The 25,312-nt window shown below is 39.3% G+C and overlaps 1 protein-coding gene across 3 annotated transcripts in view; it reads left to right on the top strand.

Moving 5' to 3' along the window:
* Positions 1-25,312, top strand: part of svep1 (sushi, von Willebrand factor type A, EGF and pentraxin domain containing 1) — a 78,814-nt gene that overhangs the window by 15,019 nt on the left and 38,483 nt on the right. For all 3 annotated transcript variants that reach the window (XM_026352766.1, XM_026352768.1, XM_026352767.1), the window contains exons 2-6: positions 3,452-3,707; positions 5,094-5,270; positions 21,784-21,942; positions 22,689-22,868; positions 24,984-25,163. In XM_026352766.1, coding sequence (XP_026208551.1) covers positions 3,452-3,707; positions 5,094-5,270; positions 21,784-21,942; positions 22,689-22,868; positions 24,984-25,163 — 952 coding nt within the window. The remainder of the gene's footprint in view (positions 1-3,451; positions 3,708-5,093; positions 5,271-21,783; positions 21,943-22,688; positions 22,869-24,983; positions 25,164-25,312) is intronic.

Here is a 25,312-nt window from a genome sequence, read left to right on the forward strand (position 1 = left end):
ACCATGCTCTATAAAAGCATCTAAAATGTTTGATATTAGAATATATTCACAAAGATCTTAATGCCATTTACATTAATTAGACTGCATTATCTCTGTCTCATTAAAGTGACTAGAAATAGCAGCTTCAGTGATTGTGACACATATATTCATACAGAAGGAGCACCCAGCCCTTTTAGCTTTTTATTTGCTTCCTGATCAGTTCAGTTACATGCTGTATACTGTACGTTGTCTTCTTTTCCACTTCAGTTGCACCTCAGACAAATGCCCCATACCATCTTTGGGCCTCCTACTGCTACAAATGTGATCCACTGCAAAAAATAAAAGCTAAAAAAAAAGATAACATATCACAATGGCACATCTCTTTTAGTAGGTTTAATATTGTTTTTGGTCCTTAATATAAATAGCAGACACATTTAAGAAATAACATCAAACTACTTATTCGTGACTTTGTATGCATTTCCATTTTATTACAATTTGGTGCCCACTGTGCAAAAAGAGAAAGAATGCAATAATTCACTGGTTTTGTTCAGAGCTAGGTGGGTTCAGGCTCTGATCAAAGTCACAGGAAGAGCTGATTAGAAGCCAGCAGTGTGGTTGTGATTGGGGTTGTGTGTATGTATGCATTCAGATTAGCATCCATGCAAATATAAGCCTTTGATTAACATCTGGGGAACCTTGGCACCCTTGTTGGCCCCTCAAGGTGTGGAAAGATTTCCTAGTCTCTACTGCCAAATGCAAGGAGGTGCCTGCTTTTGAAGTTGTAATCATACAAGCATCAGTCTGGAGATAGTCAGGCCAGAATAAGGATCAGGTTTTTTATCAGCTGACTTAAGGTTTTAGTTATGTGGTTTATTCATTTTGGTGATTCATTTGTAGTTTGAAAAAGAGTGTGAAAAGGTTATTGTAACCGTAATGAACCAAATGACCAAAACAAGAGAGTGGTTACTTTGTGTTTAATGTATGTGTGTACATGTGATTCTGCAATAAGAATATCAGGCGACCATAATGACCAGGCCCACCAGGACACTCATCTGTCACTTGCCTTGTACCATCTAATCTAAACTAGACACTGTTAAACTGTCCCATTGCTGCTGGCTTATTACTTTTGCCTTGGTCTGCCGCTGATGTTCAAGGGTCTTCCAGCTGTGTAATTAAAGAAATGTATGGGATGTTTGACATAGCAAGACCATAAGCTGACATATATGAGGTGTCAGATGCATGTCCAGAAAAGATGAATAACTTGAAAAAAATGACACTTATTAAACTCCTCATATATATGTTGTACAGTATACAGTACTATGTACACACCTGTAGGATGTGCCTAACTTAGCTCATGTAATTGTTCTTGTTTGTTACATGCTATCTCTGCATTATTTTTGCTGCTCTCTTGACTGTATGCCTTGAACAATTAGGTGCATGCAGAGGGAAGAGCAGCCCCTTCCCACACGCTGGCTCCTGTGGTCATCTTCATGTTAATACTCTGACCTAAAGTATGTAGAGGCTATTCGAGAGCATGTTATTAGTGGGTATGCATGCGTATGCTCCATTTGGGGGCATCTCCACACTTGCTAACACCAGCCACTGACTCATGGCTAACGCAGAAACCGCTATGGCCCAACAGTACTTTAAGCAGATGGCCAATAAAAACACTCAACATATTCACAAAGAGAAGACAGCTAATCATAACAGCATGCATGTACAGATCAAGCCATCACTGTTTATGTGCCTGGGATAGACAGACCTTACACTAAGTAGTACCACTGCTGCAAACGTCACCATCCTAATAGCTGGCCAATGAGGACTAGGCAGTACGGCAGCCTAATAGGTTGGCAGCTGGGAACGGGCGTAACAAACCTCCCCTGGCTGGGAAGCAGAATAGTAGGCAGCCTGGAGCTTTGAGGATCAGAGAAACCAGGCTCTCCATCCTCTCGATTCTCCATCCACTTTTTACTCCCTCACTCCATCACTGCACAGGCTCTGTAATTACGCTACTCCTGCCAGAGCTGCTTGAAGTTTAGCCAATTAGACAATAAAGACTAGAGCTTTCTCTCCTGCTTTGTTTCCCTTTCTTTGTGGTTACACCCTTCCATGTCTCATTTTTTTTCACCTCTCATATTTTATTGACTGTTCTTTGTAGCTATTACGTCCTATTTGGACTCAAAATACAGAAAGTTCATTCACCTCCCCTTGACACACATTCTTTGTTTCCCTCCAGTCTTTTAAATGCTTTATGATATACTCATGACCTTTCTGGCTTTCAGTAAGTAAGTGCATATCTGTCCTACTGAGTTCATCTTGGCTTGTTTTGCTTCTTCAATTTCTTATATTTTCTCTTCACCTTATTGCTCCAACTTGTTTCATTTCTTCCATTGTTCACTGGGTTCTATCCACATAACCTTTTAACCTAATTTAAAATACCCTCACAGCAAACCTAGACACTTCACAGAAAAGCTAGCAGATGGTCCTGTTATTTTTTTTTTTCTTAACTCTTGAGAAAATAAAGATATGTTTCTCTGACTTTAATGTCCTGTTTAATTCTATGTGGTAGATTGTAAACCGTGGCTAAAGTTAGTTTGGAAAGTGAAGCCTGTGTCTGGGACTGACACGGCAGCCTGGCCTGTGTTGCCCAGTGTTCTCTCTGGCGGTTTTAGACCACTGGCAAGCAGCTGCGTAGTTTGTAGGAGAAATAATTACAATTGTAGAGCTTTCTCCTTTTTTTGCCCCTGCTGCCTGTCCTGCCCTTGTTGCCTGTCTTGCTGATGTAGGGTTTTGAGGAACCCTAGAATTGAGGGCTGTTTTTAGTGGTTGTGTGTGACGTTTTTTGTTTTTCAATTTAGTCATGTCACTAAAGCAGGAGCTATGTTGGTAGGTTGCTGACAGGCAGAGGAATATGTGTGATCTGTGTGTGTGAATTGTCAACCTTTATAATATTTGAACAGTTTTTTGTCATTATTATTTTTATCACTTTGGCAAATATGGTTAATATGTACAGTAATTATTTCTTTTGTTTCTTAGAGTTAGATGTCATCATTGATACCACTGCTTAACTGTCTGATTATTTTGAAGATGGACACAGCAACAGTTAGCTTAGATTAGCATAAAGACTGGAAACAGGGGAAGTGTCTAGCCTATTCCTTGATTGTTTAATTTGATAAAACTGACAATTTGTGAATAAAAATGACAGCAATATTCCATTAAGTCACGACTCCTGGACAAGAAATAATCTGAAAATCATCAGAACCTTTGTAAAACCAAAAATGTCATTTTTACATATGTATATATATATATATATATATATATATATATATATATATATATATATATATATATATATATATGTTTTTTTTTTTTTGTTGAACCTTTAATTGAACATTGCTAAAGCCAGTGGTATAGATCAAATTATCAGTCAGCTTCTTTTCACCTGCTAAATGTATATTTTGTTTTATAACAGCAAATTCTACGTCAGTCCCGTGCTAATGCCACCAAGGCCATTTTCCTGATCACTGATGGCTACTCTAACGGTGGAGACCCACGGCCAGTAGCAGCAGCTCTGAGGGAACGTGGTGTTGAGATCTTCACTTTGGGCATCTGGCAGGGTAACATCAGGGAACTCCACGACATGGCCTCATATCCCAAGGACCAGCACTGCTACCTTGTACACAACTTTGCAGAGTTTGAGGCCCTGGCACGTCGTGCACTGCATGAAGGTAAGAAGGAGAGATTAGGATTACTTGTGCTCATCTGTTGTGTTTGCTATTTCTGCTGGAGACAGCAACAGCTGTTTTAAATCTTTTAAAGACATAATCACATTCTTTAGGAATGTGTATAAAGTGAATTTAAAGAAGCATCTGTGATCTCACTTCACTGCAATCAAGACATCTCACCTCTTTCCCATTTACCCATTTTAGCTGCACAAGGGAACATTAATCAAACCTTATGTTTTGGTAAATTGAAGTTTAGGCTACCACAGACTCTTTGAAGCGTCAGTATTCCCATCATCATAAACTGACCTGGAGAAATATTTCTTAAATTAAGATTTTGACCTTGTTAAAATTCAATGTTTACTTAAAAGGAAGCCAATAATATTTTAAATGGAATCTGACAGAGTACATTTTGCATGGGTCTCTTCTGTTATGTACTGCCAACAGCCATTAGGCCTTACTTCCAAAGAGATTGGACAGAGTAGGGCAGTTTTCCCACACTTGAGGGGGATTTCCCACAATTTGGTGAAAAGGGGACTGTCTTGGCTTTAAAACCTAAAATATCACCATAAAACACAGTTAAGTACAGCGCTGAGTGTGTAAAACATTGTAAATCATGCGCATGCATTTGCAGATGTTCATGTTCAGACACACTTTCTGAAATTCCAGACAGTAGATGGAGTAGTACAGACCAGTGAGACAACACAAGGCACACAAGTTAAGGCCATGAGAATATAAGCCAAGACACACTGTACTGTCATCTCAGCTACCTAGTCTTTAAGTCCAGTGACTCTGCCAACAAAAGCCCTAAAGCACGCACCCAAATGTTGTCTCTTTTTTTCTTCTGTTGTCCCCTCTGCCTTCCTGGTGTGTCAGGTAAGTAAAAATAAAGGCATACAGCTGACCTATAGAACTAAAATGTACATAGTTTTTTAGCCTTGTCAACAGCTTCACATTAGTTTACCCCCACTGTCAAATTGTGGTTACAGATTCTGTTCCTCTGTTCTGAACAGGTTAACATGAGAGGATCAAATCAAAATCTGCCCAAAAGCCCAAATACTGACAAATGAGATCACTGGAAAAACTGAATCATGATTCATACACCATTCTGAAGACAAAGAGTTTAACATAAAGTGATAAAGACTAATAGGTTAGATCAGTCAAAATGCTGTATCAGGCTCTCATGGTTCAATTTGGCAGAGTTTATAACAAATTATGAGACAGTTTGTTAGTTCATTAAATAACTACATAATGAAAATTAATGCAGTAATTGTATTGTCGACAATGATGATAATGATTTTGCAATCACTCCAACAGAATGGAAAAAATGTCCACATGCTGTCAAATATTCCTGCTGCAATTTGTGCATCTACGTTTGTTTCCCACCCACAGACCTCCCTACAGGCAGCTACATCCAGGAGGATCTGTCACGCTGCTCCTCTTTGTGCGAAGCAGGCAAAGACTGCTGTGACCTGATGGCAAGCTGTAGGTGTGGCACACACACCGGACAGTATGACTGCATCTGTGAGAAAGGATACTACGGCAAGGGTCTGCAGCACGAATGCACAGGTAGGTTACTTTCAGTCAACAGTCATCATTTCAGTCTTCCAAGTACTTTTACTTATCAAGTTGTCTCTCATCGGCAGTTATATGTCCTTTCAGAGAACCATAAATAATCTTGAGGTCCTTGTTAGTTTGTTTTTAATATTACAAGTTTTTATTTTGTGTCAAATAACATATGAGCTTGCTAAATTTTAATAACAATCCACATTTTTATGTAGAGGTGCCAAAGAGTCTTCCTGTACCAGACCTGCTTACCAGCAGACAGTTACTGAAAAACTACAGTACCATTTGAATCAATGAGCAAGTGACCCAGTTAAAGGCATGTTTAGCTTTTCCATTTTTGTTTGTTTTTTACTACTTTCCACAACCTCAACAACACTGTTTTTGCTCAGACGTTCCAGGACTAAAAGGGCATGTTTGTGCCTTACAGGCATTTGGAGTTCCCCGTAGTTTCTTCTTTTCTTGCCCTTGTCTAATTTACATGTCAGCACTTACTCCAAATCAGGTCCACTATGACTCAGGTTGCTGCTAAACTCACTATGGGTGAAATTTAAATAAGCAACCTGTCCAGTGTTAGTGTAAGCTGTCCACAGGGCAGATTGCTATCAGCAAATTGAGTAATGTGCTGTAGGGCTTGACAGTTGAGACAGTGATGTGTTTTTTGTATTCAGTGAAAAACATGAAAAACAAACATAAACAGTCTAAAATGTTTGTGTTTTTTCCCATGAGACACAAACATTTACCTCTTCACTCAACTTTCTTTTAATCTCTTCAGAATTTCATTTGAAGCTCCTCAGAGTCTGTAACTGCAGTATGCAAAAGTTAATATGTTTAAATTCAAATTCACAGCCATGTGAAACAATTCACATTCTTACTTCCACACTATCAGTTAGCGGGACGACTCCTGCACTCATAAATAACAGAAATAATAGTGTAGTATGGTAAATTAGATGAGAGACTCTCTCTACTGATCCTCAGCCAGAAATGTTGGATATATCTCTGCTGAGTGGAAGAGCTGAAGCAGTGGCTTGTCTTTATGTGGGGAAACCCTCAAATTCGACCTTTAAATCTTTTGAAAGGTCCCACCACAGAATTGATAGATGGTCTTTGTGGAAATGCATTAATTATGTTTTGCTTGGGTGTGTTGCTTATCCGAGACTGCAGACAATCAAATTAAAATAATTGCCAGCAGCTTGTGTAATGACACATCAATTAGGCTTTTGAATGCCCACTGTTTGGCCTGTTAAATCCCCCGAGTAACACAGTGTAGTGTTTTTTTTGTTGCAGGTGGTCTCTGTCATGTAAGTGTAAGGTTAAGGGTTGATACATTACTTTCATTGAATATTCAATCACAATTCACAGGGGAGCATTCCTGGGTCTGGTCTGGGTTTAAAAAGAGCAGAACAAATCACAGATGCACTGGCTGGTGTGTGTCTGTGTTTTAGTAACTGGTGTGTTAGCCCTCAGTCATTTGAACAGCTCACTTATTGTGAAAGGGAGACAGGTGGGAGGGAACAAGGGACTAAGAAGAAAATCAACACTCAGTGTGCGGTTTAAAAGAAATCTGGATAACAATCAACTCTAATAAGGGGAACCAAGGAAACGTAATCCTGGCTATCCCCGCTAGGTCTTCCTCTCTCTACCCACATGTTTTCAGTCCAGAATTAGAAAACAGGCATGAGGATAGGCTTTCAAAACAACAGATAAGTTTAAGATTTTATATCATTGTTTAAGAGTCAGCAAGAGAAAAAGAGAGCAACTGGAGTAGGACGATTTGTTAAGCAAGAGCAAAAGTAAAGGGCATTGGGATCATCATGCCAAAAAGCATGCCTCCCTAATTCTCATCAGATGTTGTCGAGACTGGAGCCCTACTTTGCTTATTAATCTGTTTCAATGGTTTAATTATTAGCAGAGAGCAGACTGCAGAGCTGGCTCAGCCAGCATGAGGAAGGAAGAGCACAGCGAGGCACTGCAACCACAACTGAAAACGGCTTCCTCTGTCTGTCTTTTAGCCACGCATATAATGAGGTCTCATGGGAAAGCAGCAGGCTGTTTTGTTGTGGACACTTGACTATCTATATGTTATCAATCTTGTGATATAGAGCTGACATGTACTGTATCCACAGTCCCAGGCAGGAATATGTGTCACTGCGGTTACGGTTGTGGATACATTGGCAAGTCAAGGAGCTATTAACCCTGTTCATGTCACTTTTGGTTTATTAAGTGGTGTGAAATGCCCTCATATAAGGTTTTGAACACTACATTTATTGACGTTTTCTGTAATAACTTACAAGCTCTTTTGAAGTAGTAGTGGTACCGAATAACAAATAAAATTTACAGTGAGAGAAGTACGTAACCAAGAAACCAAGAGATGTAAACTCGACAAATGCCTGCTGTTTTCAGAAAAATCAAGTGCGTCCCTCTTTACTTACTCTGTTGCTTTAACCTCAGTGGGCTTGGCTGAACTTTAGGTGGTGTGTGAATTATGGGTACACTGTGTGCTTCAGTGATGCCAGGACTATTGAGTGGCAGACAGATGCAACCATACAGTAGATAGGTAGAGTTTGAGTTGCTCTGACCTTCCTAAGCTTTATGGTCTGTGTGTATGTCTTCAGGTAGGCTCACTGCCTAGACTGAAAGTTTGTATGGTTTTTGACGCTCTTGACTTTCTCACATTTGTCTTTGACACAACTGAAAATAATAAGACCATACCTTGGGCCTGTCAGTGGATTATTATCATTGGCTTAAGGGCTCTGTTGGAAACACTGTCCAAATCCCTACAGCGCACAGCAGTGTTGCTTGTGAATCTGTCAACAGCCAATTGAAACAGCCTCTTCCACAAAACATGACTGGAATCCAAGTAGATAGAAATGAATGAGGAACCTAGTTGTTGTGCAGTTTCTTTGTAATTGTTGTCTCCTCTCAAATGCCAAAGATCTAGAGCAGTATCTATGACAGAGGATCACCACAGGAATGGGGAAGTGGATAAAAAGAATTAGAGGTTGAGAGATGTGGGGGTTTAGGAGGGTAACATGTCTTCCTCCTGTCACACGTTTTAGCTTATCAGTTTCTTCTGTAGCCCAACAGAGTGACAGGAGCTCTGGACTGTGTTAACATGGTATCAGCATAGACTTTGTTTTGCCCAGGATGGCTCTGCTGGGGATGAATGGGGTAGAAAGAGAGAAAGAAAGCACAGAAGACCGCATGGAAGCATTAAAGAAAGGAAAAAACATTTAAAAAGACAAAATACGAGAATAATATTTAGACACAGTTCAAGAGACTGAAGGTAGGGTATATGTTGTCAGTTTTATTAAAAATTACACTGTGGTAAAAATATCTGTGATGATTTGTTGGAAAATAAAATAAAGCTGTGCTGAATGGATATTTATGATAAACCATCTGGGTTGTGTCGAAGGATTTTGTATTCTGTAAAAATTGTAGAGTGAATAAAGGTGGGGCTAGTTACAGACTTGCCATACAGTTACGACCATTTTAAATTTCACTCTTATTGTTGAATTCATAACTTTCCCTTATTTGAAAGTATGTACAATATTTGAACCCAAGTTCCTGACATTCTTATCTGAGTATATTATATTCCAGTGAAACATTCACAATATCTTGTTTATTGATGGATGTTTGTGATTGGTGTATGAGGAAATATATTTAGTTGGCTTACTCTTTTAAGACCATTATTAGGATATGAACTGTTGACTGGAATGCTGTGAGGGTAACAAAACATTTCCTCTGAGCTGATACTGGAAGAGTTGCACAATATTTACAATATTAAGTTCATAGAAGCCTCTTGAGCCCAAGAGGAGGCGCGTGGCAGCAGCTTCAACTCGACCCTGAAAAGAACACATTTATTTCTTTTTGGATGTACTGGACTGGAGAGGAATCATTTACTGCATCTGCTTTGTAAATATTTGTGGTTATAATGTGAATGACTGAGAGATTCCGGGAGGGGAAGTCTTGAGCAGGACATAAATTGAACAGGGGAATTGAAATGACAAGTGAGGTCAGTTTTGTTAAATGTTATGGAGTGCTGTGACGTTTTGAAATGGGAAGCGTGTTGCAACGTTAGGGATGACATGGTGGCCTAACAGCTTAAAGGACCTTGGTTTGAATCTACTGGATGGTTGGGTGCCTTTCTGTGTGGAGTTGAATGTTCTTCCTGTGCCTGTCTGGGCTTCTTCCCACAGTGCAGAAACATGCAGTTAGGTTACCTGGTTTCTCTTAATGGCCCCTAGGTGTGAATTGTTGTCTGTCTCTATTTGTCATCCCTGTCATAGACTGGAGTTGTCCAGGGTGTATGCTGCCTCTTGCCCAATCACAGTTGGGACTAGATTCAGCATCCCCGCAAACAGGAAAAATAGTGGATGGATGAATGTTGTAACATTATTTCTTTACACATCTCCTTTCCCTGTTTTTGGCCTTACTCCCTCCTTCAGAGCTCCCCAGTGTAAGTGAAGAATTTTAGAAAAAAAAGGTAGAAAGGATGCATGTTTTTTGTGAACTCTGAGGAATGTGGCTGAACTTGATCCCACACTGGTTATCACCGTCTCAGTCCTCAACACTCTGCAGCTCATCTTGCACTGCACAGTCACACTAACACTTGTTTCTCCACAAGTACATACTATGCAGAAATTAACATATACAACCACGTCTTTTTGCCATGCTTTGTGTGCACATTCCTCTGACCCATAAAAATATATAACACATGTAGATACAGCAGCTTTAAAATGAACAAATCTGTGCGAATAAAAAACAGTTTTTCTCTGATTCTGTTTCTCTTTCCAATATGAATACAATTAACTTGACTCCTGACATGGTCACTGTGCTTTAGTGGCAAAAAAAATATTTCCGTGACATTATGTACGAAATGAAATTAATACTTAAGTGGGAGAAGAATGTGACAGACACACGGAAGCAGAAATAGACTTGTATTAAAATGGCTGAAAAGAACAAAATTGCTTGCAAAAGTGTCTGCTTCAAATGTCAAGGCCATTTGTCTTAACAGAGTCTGCAGCATTCATCACACTCCACGTGCTTATGATTTATATAATATAGCTGTACAATTTATTTTGTCTTGAAAGTGCCTAGTATCTCTAAAATCAGAAATGGTTCATTTCCTATGCACATACAGCAAAGACACACAAATAGTCATTATTTGCATGTGCTTAGGAGATTAACCCTCACTGATTTTAGAGATTTACAAAATGCTTCTTTCTGAAGGATAATAACAGAAAAACACATTAGTAAGATAACATAAGTGTTTAAGACTACATTTTCTTTACTCCACCAAGTAGAAACATAAAAAAAAGGGCTAAAACAGTATTTAATGGAAAACAAAAATAAAGTAAATCTCTCAGTATCTCTACAAAATTGTAATCAAAAATCCCATAGTGTGACTACAAATGAATAATTAATTGAGAACTTGAAAATTATACATTGGAGAGAATTTGCTTGGTTAGTTAGAATGAAAAATTTTATTACACTATGTAAGTATGGAAAATATTATCCCTCATAGGATGGTAATTGTGGGAGAGGAGAACAATTAGCAAATTGCACACATACTTTTTTCATTTGAATTTAAACCCAATTCGGGAAAAAGATGAAAAAAGTTATATTTTTTATTTAAAACAACCTTTGAAAATGTATTAGGGATAATAACAATCGATAAGCCTCTGTTTAATATATTGCAGTTGGCAGCCATGAAGAAAGTTTTCTGGTTTGCAACAATATTATTAAATCGTAAGTTATTGTAGAAAAACAGGTTGATGGGAGGCATGCTGACAGATGAGCCACCTGACTTCTATTAGTGCCTCTGTCAGTAGGCCATTCAAAGTAGCCTAACACTGTCCTTGTGTTTGTAGTTAAATGTTTGTGAAAGTAAATGTATTTCTATCAGAAGGGTGAATTTAGCCAAAGTGTTACATAAACTTTCTTATAAAGGCTTTCTGTTTCTTCCAACTGTATAAATCCCTAATTCCCACAACATCAATAACCACAGCAGACTGTCTGCTTCTGTATAGTATGTTCGCATCCAAGTCCTTGTTTCTCAATGTTTTTGTGGCAAATGCAAGCTTCAGTTGCTCAACATGACTGCTGGCTCATATTTGGTCTAGTTATGAGCAGGGGGCAAATGTCTTGGATTTCCTGAGGACAAGCAAAGGAGGGTTTTTGGGTAGTAAAGTGCCACCCCCCAACTTTCCAAACTCCCATTAATTGCTTAAACTGATTGGAAGGAAGCTCAGGTCTGTGTTTTTCTTTGGTGAGCAGAGAGTGGAAAGAATGAAGGGGGAGGAGGAGGGGGATTCCTTGCCCTGCAGCCATGCGTCTTTTGTGGTGTAGGGATGAAGAGCTTTCAGTGACTGTCAAAGATCAGGCTGGCTCTGTGCCAAACAAGGGGGCTAGTACTGCTAATAAGCTCTGTAATAAATATTAAATATATGAAGCATAATTGCAAAGTGATCTTTGACCTCTGAAATATTATGACATCTTAAAGCCTGACAAACAACAAAATACGATTACAGAGTAATGATATTCAATTTGGAATTGTACATTTTACTGAATATCCTGTATAAACCTATCGTGAAAATGTCTGTGGGTGATGATAGCAATAACCCTAACACCATAAACCAAACATCTTAGCCCTGTGTCACTCTCATGCAACGAAACAAACTCTCTCTCAGCCTTGCTCACAACAGCGATGAATGCAATAAATTAATTTAATATATACTAGTCACGTTAGCAGGTTGGCTCTAGGGACAACAGCAACCATGAGTCCATCTGTGATTCGATCCACCACTTTGAGCCACACTGATATGCTGTATAGTTTTAAGATTCAAAGAGCAATTGTTTTGCCATGTTACAGTTGCTCCCAATTCAAACATAAAAACAGAAAGAAAAGGAACCACAACCAGAAAAGATCAAGACTAACATAGATACAATACTGATCGATTTGTTCAGCCTGTTAGTGTATGCCACCTTCATGTTGCAGACCACAGTATAGAAGATGACACTGGCCACCACAGAGTCGCAGGCACTGAAGGACCTGAGCCTCCTCAGGAAATACATCAGACTGAGCCTTTTTTAAAGTGCTGATGAGTTCTTCATCCAGTCCAGTCTAATACTAATACTAAGTCCACCTCCTCCCCCTGTATAGAGATGGGAGTGACCGGCCCCCCAGATTTTTTGAAGTCCATCACCAGCTCCTATGTTTTACCGATATTGAGATAGTTGAGCCCAGTCCCCAAATCTGTCCACCACACAGAGTTCTGCAGGTGGATGTATTGGTGGCAGTTGGTGAGGTAGACCACCGTATGAAATCAGGAGCTTGACAACCTTCTGTCAACTGGTCTGTAGTCATTGTGGACACTGGGGTTTGGCTTCTTATTCACTGGAAATAAGCGTGACTTTTTCCATTAAATCTCTAGAATATTAAATTCCTTAGGCTAGTCCACAGTCCCCTCAATCACCTGGCTGCTGGACTTGTAGCCAGTGATGGTCCTCATGCCCTTCTATACCTCCCTGGTGTTGTTATGCTGTAGGCTTTATTCCAGTGTCTCCCTGCAAGTCTGTTCCTCCCTGATCCTGACAGACAGCAATCTCTGGACCCTCCTCGCTGCCTCTTTGTCAGCTGATCTGAATGCCTTCTTTTTGTCATTCAGGATGGCTTTGAGGTTTTTGGAGACCCGGGGCTTGTTGTTGGGAAAGCAGCGAATAGTTATCATGGGTACGTGGGTGTCTACACAGGAACTGATGGAGTCGATGATGCAGTCTGTCCATCCATGTCCTGACCATGTGGCCACAGAGTCTTCCAGTCTGTAGATTTAAAGCATCTCTTCAGCGCAACCTTGGCCCCCTCTGTCCACGTCTTCATGGTTCTAATGGTTGGAACCACTCATAGACTGGGTAAATGAAGGAAGTGTCTTTGTGAGGGTGGCATGATTTACGTCTCCAGAGATCATAAGGAAGGCGTCAGAGTGTCTGTTGTGCAGCAGTGGCATTAGCAAAGGAGGAATGTAAACAGTGATGAATATGTTAATAATAATTCATTAATCATTTATACTACATGTGAAAACTCTCAAATAATATTGATGGAGTCCCACAGCCAGCAGTTCAGTGTCAGGGCTGCATACACGCTCTTTCACAGTTACATGACCAGGATGGCACCACCTGTTAATGAGAACAACAAGCCCCCTTTTTCCCTGCATCCCCTCACTGTTTTCCTTCTGATCTCATCGGGATGTTTAAAGTTCCGGTCAAAGTTAAGTCCTTAATGCCGGCCGTCCTTAGTACGATCCGCTGATCAAAGGCGCTGGGTATAACTTAATTTCCTAAACCAGTTATTTATCTACACAAAGAAGTTAAGAAAATAAATTAAGGAAAAGACATCACAAGAAAGAGAGCAACATGGCTTGTGCCTGCGGATATATCTTAGTGATATTTATATAGGATATTAATGTTGTTCTACAGATGTTACAGAACACACATCCTAATGACTTAGCGTGGTAATACCAAGATAAAAAAGAGGGGCATAAAAAAGCAATAAGAGGTCTCTAGAAATGTCAGATTTGAGGTGGTGTTTGAGGTGGTACATCTCATTTAGTGTTTAAAGATTTTGATTTAGATGATACTGTATACACAACTCTTTAAAGTACAGTGTTGAAATCCATTTTTGTCCCTGCCTCAGCGCCATATGTTTCGGCCTTGTTCCTCTTACTCTACCCTCATTAAATGACACATATAGGTCTGTAAAAGGACTTAATTGATGATGACTGCTGCTGTGCTTGTAGGTCAGGGATGCTGTTAAGAAAAGATGGCTTGTGTTATAAACTGAGGCCGCTCTGTGTATGTGTGTTAAAAAAAGAGACAGAGATGAAGGAGTGAGGACGCAGGGAAGCTATAAACCAGCCCTAATAGGACCCTGCTCTGCAGGAAAGCATAAAAAACAAGGAGCTGTGAAACAGCCAGGTTGTGTGAAACCGAACCTTACTGTTTCATTAGCACTCCTTCTCTGTACATCCACCCCTCCATATTTGTTTCCAGCCCTTTTCCTCCTATTTTCCTCCTGCCTTCTGCAGCCTAGGTCACCTTCCTTCTCCTTTTTCTTTACGAGTTTCCCCCCAGCTACTGTTCTGTTTCACCAGGTGCACCAGATGAAAATTAACCATTAGTCCCAGGTATTAAGAAGAGCAAGCTAATTTGTCATTCTTAATGCCTAATTTGGCAATGCACAACACAATCAGTAATTATTCTGACTCACACTGTAGCCATGAATGAGATCATTTCTGTTCAAATGTTGCAAAAGCTTTGTGCTTTCATTTCTTTTGATAATTACAGTCATAGGAATTAAAGACGGATTCCTTCCTCCTCTTTAAAGCTAACATTTTGTCCCTTTCTGTGACCCTCTTCAGAGCTCTTTCAACTCTCTCCTACTTCCTTTTACTGTTTCATCTATTCACTGTGTGTGTGAGCATGAGAGCTATTGACTGAAATCTCTCCAGTTGGAGGGAGGTGCTATGTCAAGCTACGTCAAAGGCCACTCTAAGAGTGGAGGGAGACAGCAGCTGCCATATTTCTTGAAGAGAAACATCTGTATTTATTCTTCGGTTTTGCTCATTTACCAGTCAGTGCCTGGTTCTTCAACTATAGAAGTTATCATATTGAATTGTGTTGTATTAAAATAGAACAAGAATTTCTATGTGTGAGTGTTAAATTTCTATTCTTGTCAGCCTTTTGGTTAGGAAAATGTCACGTTTTTGTTTGTTGTAACACATGAACAGCCAGACATAAGGCAATAAAAAACATGCATGCATTTTTGTATATGTGTGTATGTCTAATAGCACTTTATTTTAATTATATACAGTACATGTTGTTAAACACCTTGAGAGAAATTTCTGGTATTGGCTCCTACAATTAAAATTTGATTTGATATCAGTAAATGTGAAAAACATTTAGGAATTTGGTGTTAGGTGATGTAGCAGCTGAAATGCATATAGCTTTTTAAGCTTTTTTTCGTTTACGTGTTTGTTAACATTCCCAATGTTATGCTATGTTGTCCCGAGCATACTGAGATCACAACATTTCTCAGCACACTGACATCTATAATCAGGCGCACCAGACTAGAGACCAACTTGTGTTTGTACAGTTGGTTGTGCAGTGGTTTCCCTCATTCTCCCAATGATTTCCACTGTTCCTGGAGTCTGTAATAAGCGAATAGGACAGTCTCCTTGTCCTTGGGAATCCATAAGATACATCTAGCAATTACTGTGAAGTCATTCTTTGGGAAGAAGACTGAATAATGCATTTTAACTGAACTTCTTCAGTTTCCTCTCGAAAGACTGCCGTGCATCACATTGCGGAAGCTTGACATTCTTGGGATAAGGGGGTCCGTGGAGGTCTCTTTTCCCCCGATGGAGGCTGTGTAGGTGGACAGCTGTGCAACAGCCACATCTCAGCCCCATCCCCCCTTTTTGCTTTCCAGTCCAGCTGGAGAGCAGACCGGACTTCAGTAACACTCTGGCAATGTTATTTAGAGTCTCCTGACATTTCATGAAGATGGGACTCCCAATTTTTTTTACATCAGGTAACTCCTGTATTAAGGTTAGATAATAAAATCCTGTGGTTCTCATCACTGCAGTCTCAGTGTCATTTTACATTGTACTTGACATCTCTCAGGGCAAAGTGTAGCAAAAACTAAAACTGCTCACAGCTGGGGATTGACTGTTTGATTCGGTGATTTTTCTCAATGGATTCTTTAAGTGTGAAAACATGCTGCTGAAAGCTTCCTGGTTCATAATAAACAGCCAGATAGTTTGTGTAGTAGCTGTGGCAGGGGGTGTATTGATATTATGGCATTGGTGAGTTGTAATGCTCCACTCAACTATGGGAGCTTCTCATACAATAAAAATAACAAGTATTCGTGATAGCGTGACACAATTCTATTTGTCTTTCAAGTCAAACAATGGAGACAGTGGAAGTCCAGCAATATTGCACATAGGCTGCTAGATTTGGACAGAGGCCTGGCAACTTGTGGTCAAAGGCCCTCTCACACAAGAAATGTTGTTAAGTCTGACCTTAAATTCCTGGGTTTTTCACTGAGAAAACATCATTCACATGCAAAGAAGTGTTCCATTTTTAACTGAGACTTCCCATGCAAACTTGAAAAATAGACAATGAAAATGGACAATTAAAATGTAAAGTCTAGGCTACAAAAACAGACACATTCACGCATGGAGCTGGCAAAGACGTGAAGACACTGGTGCTCGGTTTGAATGTTTCATTTTAGGTAAACACAGTATGTATATATTTATTCTAAGCCAGCAGACTAAATGCATCTGACCCTGGACCACCAGTGGAGCTTAAATGGTTGGTTTTCAAAGAATGTAAAGAACACATACAGAAGAGTTGGACAGTTTAATCTATAAGTGTCAAAAGCCCAAACATGTTCCGCATTAACAGCAGCTGACCTAAGACCACATCTATAAATCCAGTTATAAATTCCCTATCATTACATTCTTAGTTGCCTCAGTGACAAGCCACCATGACAAAAGAGCACTAGCCAAACATGTTTCATGCTAACCAACAGTGCACACTTACCGCTTTTTGACCAACACAAACTGGGCGGGTGTTAGGGATGGTTCAACTTGGTGACGTAGAGCCACATCATTATCTGAACGTAGGATGTTAAAGTTACCATTTTGTGGCTCCAGTGTATATCTTTATCTACTAGCTACATTTTTATCAATCACATTGTAATTAAACTAATAAATGATTCACTGATTTTTCTTGCACTCACTCCCTGACTTAAGCATTCATTGATTGTAGACATTGATTATAGAGTTGGTGCCTTCCTGGAACCAGTTGTCTTGGCCAAGAGCTGGTTCTTTGGCTCTTGAAAAGTTTAAATCAGTAAACTGATTTAAAATTAAGCGCTGGCTCCGAAACAACCCTGGAACTGGCTTGGTGGAAAACTGTGTTGCATGATTTTTTAAGGTTTCATATTGTTTCTATTTGGATTGCAGTACAATATTAATACACATTTTTATTTTCCCTTTCATTACAAAAATGGTTCATAAAATAACATGGGAAGTAGTGCCTGTTTGTGGAATATCACTGTATGGATTATCTTCTGTTTGAAAGCATGCATTTGTGGGTTTTGTTGGACTAAGCAAAATATGTCCCTAGATGAAACCACTCTCGTCTTCTCCCTCTGTTTGTCATTGTGGCCGTGAAGGCAGATGTTCTTGCTCTCCTCCTGGATCCCCTCTCATTTCCATCCCAGTCTGTTTTTAGGCCTGGCTAATCGAACACAGCATCCCCCCCAGAGACAAGTGAGATTCTCGTGTGATAGTAACTTTGGCTCCGGGACCAGACATGTCTGCCAGTTTAAAAGACTTGCTTCATTTTTGGAGAAAAGGGGTTTAACAGATTAACTTGCCTGTTCTTAGTGTTGTCTTTTTTTGTGACTTCCTCTGTAATCTTTTTTCCTGTTTTAAATGTTTCTGACAGCTAAAACAGTTTAATCTTACATAAGCTGTGAGTCTTTCTTTTACACATTGTACGTTTACAGGTCCTGGGGAGTGCTATCGCAAACAGTATGTGTGAAATCTCAAGCACAGGCTAACAGCTCAGGGATGCTGTACCTGCTGTTAACTTACCTGAATCTCCAACAATACTGTTAGTAGTTAAATGTCTTGTGTGGCGATGAAACCTGTTGATCTAGTAGTTGCCTATATGCTTGCTGTATGCTATCCTTTTTGTCCATCATAAGTATGAATGTTGAGGCAGGACAGTGTAAAATCAATATGTAAGGGTTTTGGTTTTAAAGGACCAAATATACTGCTAAACACTATTTATTGAAAAAAGGATTAACTAGGTAGCAGCACCGGGAGCAAAGAAACAAGAAAACAAAATAAAAGAAAACCACTGGCAACACGGCGCGTCACAGGGATGCAAAGTGACAACTAAAACAGGGGGGGGGGGCAAAACTAGAACTAAACCAGAAAAGTTGCAACAGAAAAATCACTGTCAAAGGGGCAGGCAAAACTTATGATGACAAGGCAAAGGTACCAGGGTTGAAAATCCAGGGGCAAATCCACAACAAGCAAAGGTCCAAAACACAGAAGGCAAAACTCAGGGCAAGGCAAAGGTAAAGACCAGGATTTAACAAGGTCATCAAAAAACACAAGAAACAAGACATGGTAACAAGGCTGGAGAGCAGCGTGAGAACTAAAAATCTGGTAGGGTGGTGCTGACTGAGGGGAGCTTATGAAGGGAGGCTGGTCGTCAGGTGAAACTGGTCCAGTGATTATGGTTAGTGAGCAGGGGCAAGGCCAGGCAGGTATTGTGACACAATATGGTAAATCAGTGGTTCTATACTGTAGATGTAATGTTAAGAAACAGGTCCCAAATGCAAGCAATGATTTCCAAGCAAGCAAGCAAATTTTAAAAAGATTTTCTGCAAACAGCTGGTAATCATGGGAGGAGCTAGCTGATTTGTTGTATTATTGTATTTTTGCAGTGCAAATAGAAATTTGGTGTTGGATGATACTACAGTAAGGATTTATCATGGCTGGTCTTTGGCTGAACAGTTTATGTGTAAGTGACTCAGAAAAAAAAAGGACAGCAATGGAAATCTGTGACACAGAAATAACATTTCAATCATGCTTTGGCTACTATACACAGATAATTATAGATGATCAATTCTTTTTCCAGAATTTGTTTACAAGAAATGACAGAATATCACCAGACTTCTTTAAGAGGATGTTGCAAATTTGCAGGAGTAATGAAGTAGCCTGAGTTATTGGAAAAAGAGATGAAAGAGATGCTTCTTCTCTTCTCAAAAATGACCTTCTCTCAACTTCCTTTATTAAAGTAATACAATTCTCTCATGAAGCAGATTAAACAGCATTTAATTATATTCAGAAACATTGAAAAGTATGAAAGCTGGTGATGTTATGACATATCATTTAACTTCATTAGTAATCTGAAAGATCGTTCAAATATTGCTGTAGCTGAAAATAAATATCAGGTGACTTGCCATTTCCTTTCCTACAGTAAGATCATACTGGATACAGTAGTTCTCTTTGACCAGCTGCTGTCTCGACATATGGTCACAGCCAGTCCAGACACAGAAGACTCTTTCTGTTTTATGGTCATCTGGCCGGTGACAGCCCTCTTCCCTTCTAAGTGAATAGTACAGTGCAGCAAAGTTAACTACACAGCCATAGGCAGTAAGTACCCCAAAAAGAGGCTACTGCCTGCTACGTAATTCAGACCAGTTCAGGGTCCAAACACAATTAGTTTCAGTATGGGGTCTGTCTTCTGGCTGAAGTTTCTCCATGTTCACTTTCCAGACTTTCCATTTTGTTAAGAAGGCTGCTTGTTTTTTCATAGTTTATCCCTTCCTGTTCATCACTCCCGATTCAGAAACCAGATCGGGTCTTTCCACACTCTCTGTGTGAATGTGTTTGTGTATGTGTGTGACTATGCGTCTGTATACATTTCTACTTGCCAACATATTTAACCTGCCAGGGATTGACATTTTATATTTTTTTGATACAGTATTTCCACTGTTGCACTCTGGGTGAATTATTATTCACATTAAAAATAAGTAGGCTTCCTGTAAACCTTAAATTAAACTGTAAAACAGATTCCTAAGGACTTGAAAGGAGAGGACACTTCTTACACTGTCTTATGTAAGATGCCTCTTCTGAGTTTAAAGTTTTAAATAGGATGGATAAGTTGCTGCTTTTGTTATTATATAAAAAGTGCAGACAGACTGTCATACACACTTCATCAGATCAGGTATATCTCACACACTGTGTGTATGTGTGTTTGTGTGTGTGTGTGTGTGTGTGTGTGTGTGTGTGTGTGTGTGTGTGTGTGTGTGTGTGTGTGTGTGTGTGTGTGTGTGTGTGTGTGTTTGATGTGGGTTACTGGGTGCGTTTTAGTGCCAGCAGCCAGTGCTTGCTTTACAGTCGGTTAACATCTCCTGGCTGACCTGCTGCAGCTGAGGGGAGGGAGAGTGAGTGTGGTCAGTGGCCAAGCTGGCATTGGCTCAGCAGTGGAAATTCACACCTGGCCTCCGACTTAGCAGCGAGTAAATGAGTGGTGAAGAATATTAGTACTGTGGAATCTCTGTCACACCTACAACTTATAATTGAACCTGCTTGTTAAACGTTTCTGTTTGACAGTTTATTAAAAGGTTTGACTTCTGAACTGATACCAACAAACTAACGCATTGACAAAATGTGATAAATAGTATTAAATAGTAATAAAGCTTATAACTACTTTTGCTGCCAACACAAAAAGGTTTTTTACTTTTCCAGTTTGTGCAAATAAAAATTGCATTTGGTTTAGTATACGCTATAGCATGAGTGCCCCGGAAAGAAATTACATTGATTAGACTACACTTGATTGTTTTCAAATGTGTGTGAACATAACATTCAGTCATGCAGTCATGTTGACTGATTTAATATAGTGCTACTGTTACACCACCATACGCACAATATTTAACCATTTCTGTAGCATTTTTTGGGAGAGTTGTGATGGTAAAACAGTTTATTTGAATCAAGCATACGTCTAAATGAGATCTGTAGTCATCAGAGATTTAGTTTTAGATTTAGTAATTTAAAGCAGTTTAGATTTGCAGGGACATAGAAGGAAATTGCTAAAAGTTTATTAATTAATCAAATAAATTACATTTTTACCATTCCGAGTGCACCAGTTATCACTGTGAATTATGGTCATCGTCAGCAAAACCTGTTAAACTGCCTATTTAATGGTTGATCAGGGCTATTGTCTGATTAAAAAATGTGATTTCAGCAATCATCATATGGATTTTGGAGCTAATTTAAATACCAGAGACTTTTGATTATGTCACTGATAATATTACAGCACATGCTTTCATACATTTAATAAAGAAATCTATGATTTATGAAGAATCCCATGTGAAAGTAACCTTTAAACACTGATAAACCACATCGATCCACTGAGTTTTCACTTAGTTTTTCCAATGTATGTCTCAAAATGTTTTACTAATGTAGCCCATGTCACTTTTTATGTGACATGGTTTTAGATGTCTAGAAACCTTTTCTTTGATTGTTGATTTTGTTTATTGCTTTGTCTTGTAATGAAAATGGTCTATGGCGTTTGGTGCCACAAAACAGTTTTTCCTGCTTGGAATAATTGAGTTGCTGAACTGAACTTGTCTTTTTTACCTAGCCAGTGAGATCATGTTTTCATTTTTGCCACATTTTCTGCCACATGTCCAGACATGAATATGATCAAAGTCTCCTCATAAATCTGTAAAGCTGTTTTTCATTTTCAGTCACAAAGCTTTTTAGTTGCAGTAGCAAAAAACATTTATTTTATTATTTCAGCATTTTTTATACATGTCCCTCATCCAGTCTTTCCATTCAGAGGTTTTTCTGTGTATTTCCTGGTATCTAACATTAAATACACATAAACAGAGCTGATTGCTTTCTCACCTAATCTTTTCTTCTACCAGCATGCCCAACCGGCACCTATAAACCTGAGGGAACGCCAGGAGGTTTGAGCACCTGCCTGCCATGCCCCGACCCTCAGCACACTTCTCAGCCTGGCAGCACCTCTCTCAGTGACTGCGTCTGCAAGCCAGGCTATCAGCCAGTAGGCATGACCTGTCAAGGTGAGAGATCAGTTACATGTAATTTAGTTTGTGTTTGCAGAAACCATTTGTGACAGCTTCTACAGCCACTTTACAGAATACTGACACATCTTGTGTTTCTGAAAACTTGTGCAATAAGCTTCCTGTTCTTAAAAGTACGGCTTTCCCAGGAATAATAATAAGACAGAAGTAAATGCCCCTTAGTCACAAAGATAAAAGTCATTAGTCAGTACAGATTAAACAGTTAGTATATTAATGGAGCAGTGCAGTGAAAATCAGAGGTTGCCAAGAAAGCCGTGAGAGCTAGTAAATGCAGTGATACATTGATGATTTAACTGGAACACAAACACAGTATTTCACAGAAGGATGAGATTAGAGCATCCTGTACCATGAATCTGCTTCCAGCTAGTTAGTTCAATGGCCATCCCATTTCTTGAAGAGGAGCCAGTGATTTCCACACAGCTTTTAATCTGAACACAATCATTCATTAATCACTGGTTTCTCTTCCTCCCCCTGTGCAGATTGGGGAGGTGATGTTTGACATTCTGTAATTTTCTGCTTTCATGCTTTTTTATTACTCTTGTCAGGAACATTCCTGTATGTCCCACAGCCATTAGTATTGTGTTGATTAATATTTCTTCTCTTCTCTTCTCTTCTCTTCTCTTCTCTTCTCTTCTCTTCTCTTCTCTTCTCTTCTCTTCTCTTCTCTTCTCTTCTCTTCTCTTCTCTTCTCTTCTCTTCTCTTCTCTTCTCTTCTCTTCTCCCAGTGATATACTGTCCAGCATTATCTCCTCCAGAAAATGGCTTTTTTGTCCAAAATGTATGTAACAACCACTTTGATGCAGCCTGTGGTGTGCGATGCCAGCCAGGTTTTGACATCCAAGGAACCAGCATCAGGCTGTGCCAGGCTGATGGGACCTGGTCAGGGTCACCCGCCATCTGCAGAGGTGAGGAGGATGCTCAACAATAGGAAATGTCTCACTAGTATATTGTCTCACTAATGCCGTGCCATACCACAGGGTTTAATATTTCAGAGGTTACAGAGTTGCGCATTGATAGTGCCTGTAATGGGAGGCTGTATTAAGAGTGCCACTGCAGCTAACAGTTATTTAAATTAGCAGATATTATTTCTTCAATGAACTGTTCATTAATCATGCTTCATACAAATTATATCTGCATCATAATTTCACAGAGCCCAAGTGCTTGTTAAATGGTGATAATGCTGACTATCTTGCATTCAGCATTATAAAACATTTAAGGGATGCAACCAGGGATTATTACTTTATTGTTAATAATATTAGTATATTATTTTTATTATTATTATTATGGTTTACTTTTCTGGCATTGTTTACATTTACATTTACATTTAGTCATTTAGCAGACGCTTTTATCCAAAGCGACTTACAAGTGAGGAACAAGGCAAGCAAACAAAATCTAAGTCATTGTTGCTATAAATATCATGACTTTGAGCTCCTGAAATCACCTTCACACTTATTTTGTAAAATACTGTGACTACTTGGGCAACACTTTGGCCATAAGGGGTTAAAGGTTCTTGATGTGAGGCCTGAGGGAACTTCCTTTTCTCTCTTTAGCCTCTTTTTTTCATCACTCTGCCTGCTGACGTTTTATTGAAGACATTATAAAACAAGGCAGAAATAAGATAATAAGGAAATAAAGCTAAGGTACATCATTGTATAAGAAAGTAAACATGGAAATGTGATTGGCTGCTGATAGCTCAGTCAAACCTCTTGATTACTTGACGATCTTGTTGCTTGCAGTTTAAATGCAGGGTAACTGAATGTGAGTCTGTATTCTAGCTCCACTTATTGCTAGTTATGCAAGTGAAATGCTTTTTGCAAATTGTACTTGTACTTCTTTTTCACTTTGAAGAAACTTTGTAGGTTATGGTGCTTATCTGATTGATTGCAGCAGGTTTCTTTACTCCTCATGTCTTATATACAGTAATTCGTCATTAAACTTCTTCAAGGCAAAGACAGCCTACGGCCTCTCCTCTGATGTCTGCAAACCTGCATAAACATTTTTGCAGCACTAAATTTTCTTAGCAAGCATATGAAAAACTGAAAGGTTTCTTTCTGTGTATTTAGATCATATGTGTTTAGACTGAACAAGAAATCAATGTTTACTGAGAGACTACTGCTTTCTGCTAGACCAGATGTTAAGAGGAAGAAAGGTAGAGAGTGGAGAGGTTCAAGAAAGTAGACAGGAAAGGAAAGGAAAAAGGGAGTAGGAGAAGTGAAGAGATTAATGAGGAAAATGCCAGTTTAACAGAAAGACAGCAAAAGTGTGACTCAGATGTACCAAACACTGAATATTCAAGGGTGTGTATTGAAGATTTATAGTATGTGGCTTTGGGTATATACTGTATTTTTTGAGTTTGTGTTCATACATCTGCTAGTATGTGTTGCTCTATGTCTAATCTTTGCCACATACTGTAGGACCTCCCAGCTAGTTAAGCCCTGAGGGAGGGGGTATCCTCTGAACCGCCTGTCTGTTTATGGGTGGTGATGAGAAATAACACACTACACACCCTTTTCTAGACCTCAGCATAACTCAGACCAGACACAGACACGATTTCTTCTTTAATGTCATAGGGACTTTCACGCTTTTGGGTTAAATGATAGGCCCCAGGTTATAGCTAAAGATGATATACTGCTGTACATTCCTGCTGTTGATTTGTGTTCTTCTTCTCCTATGATTTATAAAGAGTGCACTTGTTTATCAGATTTCCCTCTAACCTTCATGAAAAAAATATAAACGATATATTAATAGCTGCTTAATTAGGGATTGTTTTAACCCAGTCATATTGTTTTAAGCCTCTAAAATGGCAAAACCAAAGCAGAAACTTCTTGCAGATGCCTTTTCAGTATTGTTTGTTGGTCTTGGATCTGTTGCTCATCCTTATTATGGCTTCCAGGCTTTGCTTCTCTGTTGCTATATTGTTATAGTTTTCAAAATTATTAAAAGAGGTATGGCAATGAACAATAACACCACAAGGCTGATCTTTTAAAATATAACACAAGCATGATTTTTCCAATCCACAGTACGATCCTGCCCACCACTCTCTCAGCCCCAGCATGGTTTACTGAGATGCAGTGATGGTGGTGCTTCCTACAGGGCGGAGTGTCAGGTGAGCTGTGAGCGAGGCTACAGGCTAGAGGGAGACTCCAGGCTCACCTGCCAGGCCAACTCCCAGTGGAATAGACCTCAACCTCGGTGTGTTGGTAAGCCTTCATTACCTCAAACCACCATCCTACCCTGCATTACATCTGGAAACAACAGAAATACTGTATGAAGAAGTTCCAGTTCCATTTCTTTTTGGACAACTTAATATCGGAACTATCATGTAAAGGCGAATGTGATACCAAAACAA

The sequence above is a fragment of the Anabas testudineus genome, chromosome 18 (genome assembly GCF_900324465.2).
Source record: "Anabas testudineus chromosome 18, fAnaTes1.2, whole genome shotgun sequence".
In the NCBI taxonomy this organism is placed as follows: Eukaryota; Metazoa; Chordata; class Actinopteri; order Anabantiformes; family Anabantidae; genus Anabas; species Anabas testudineus.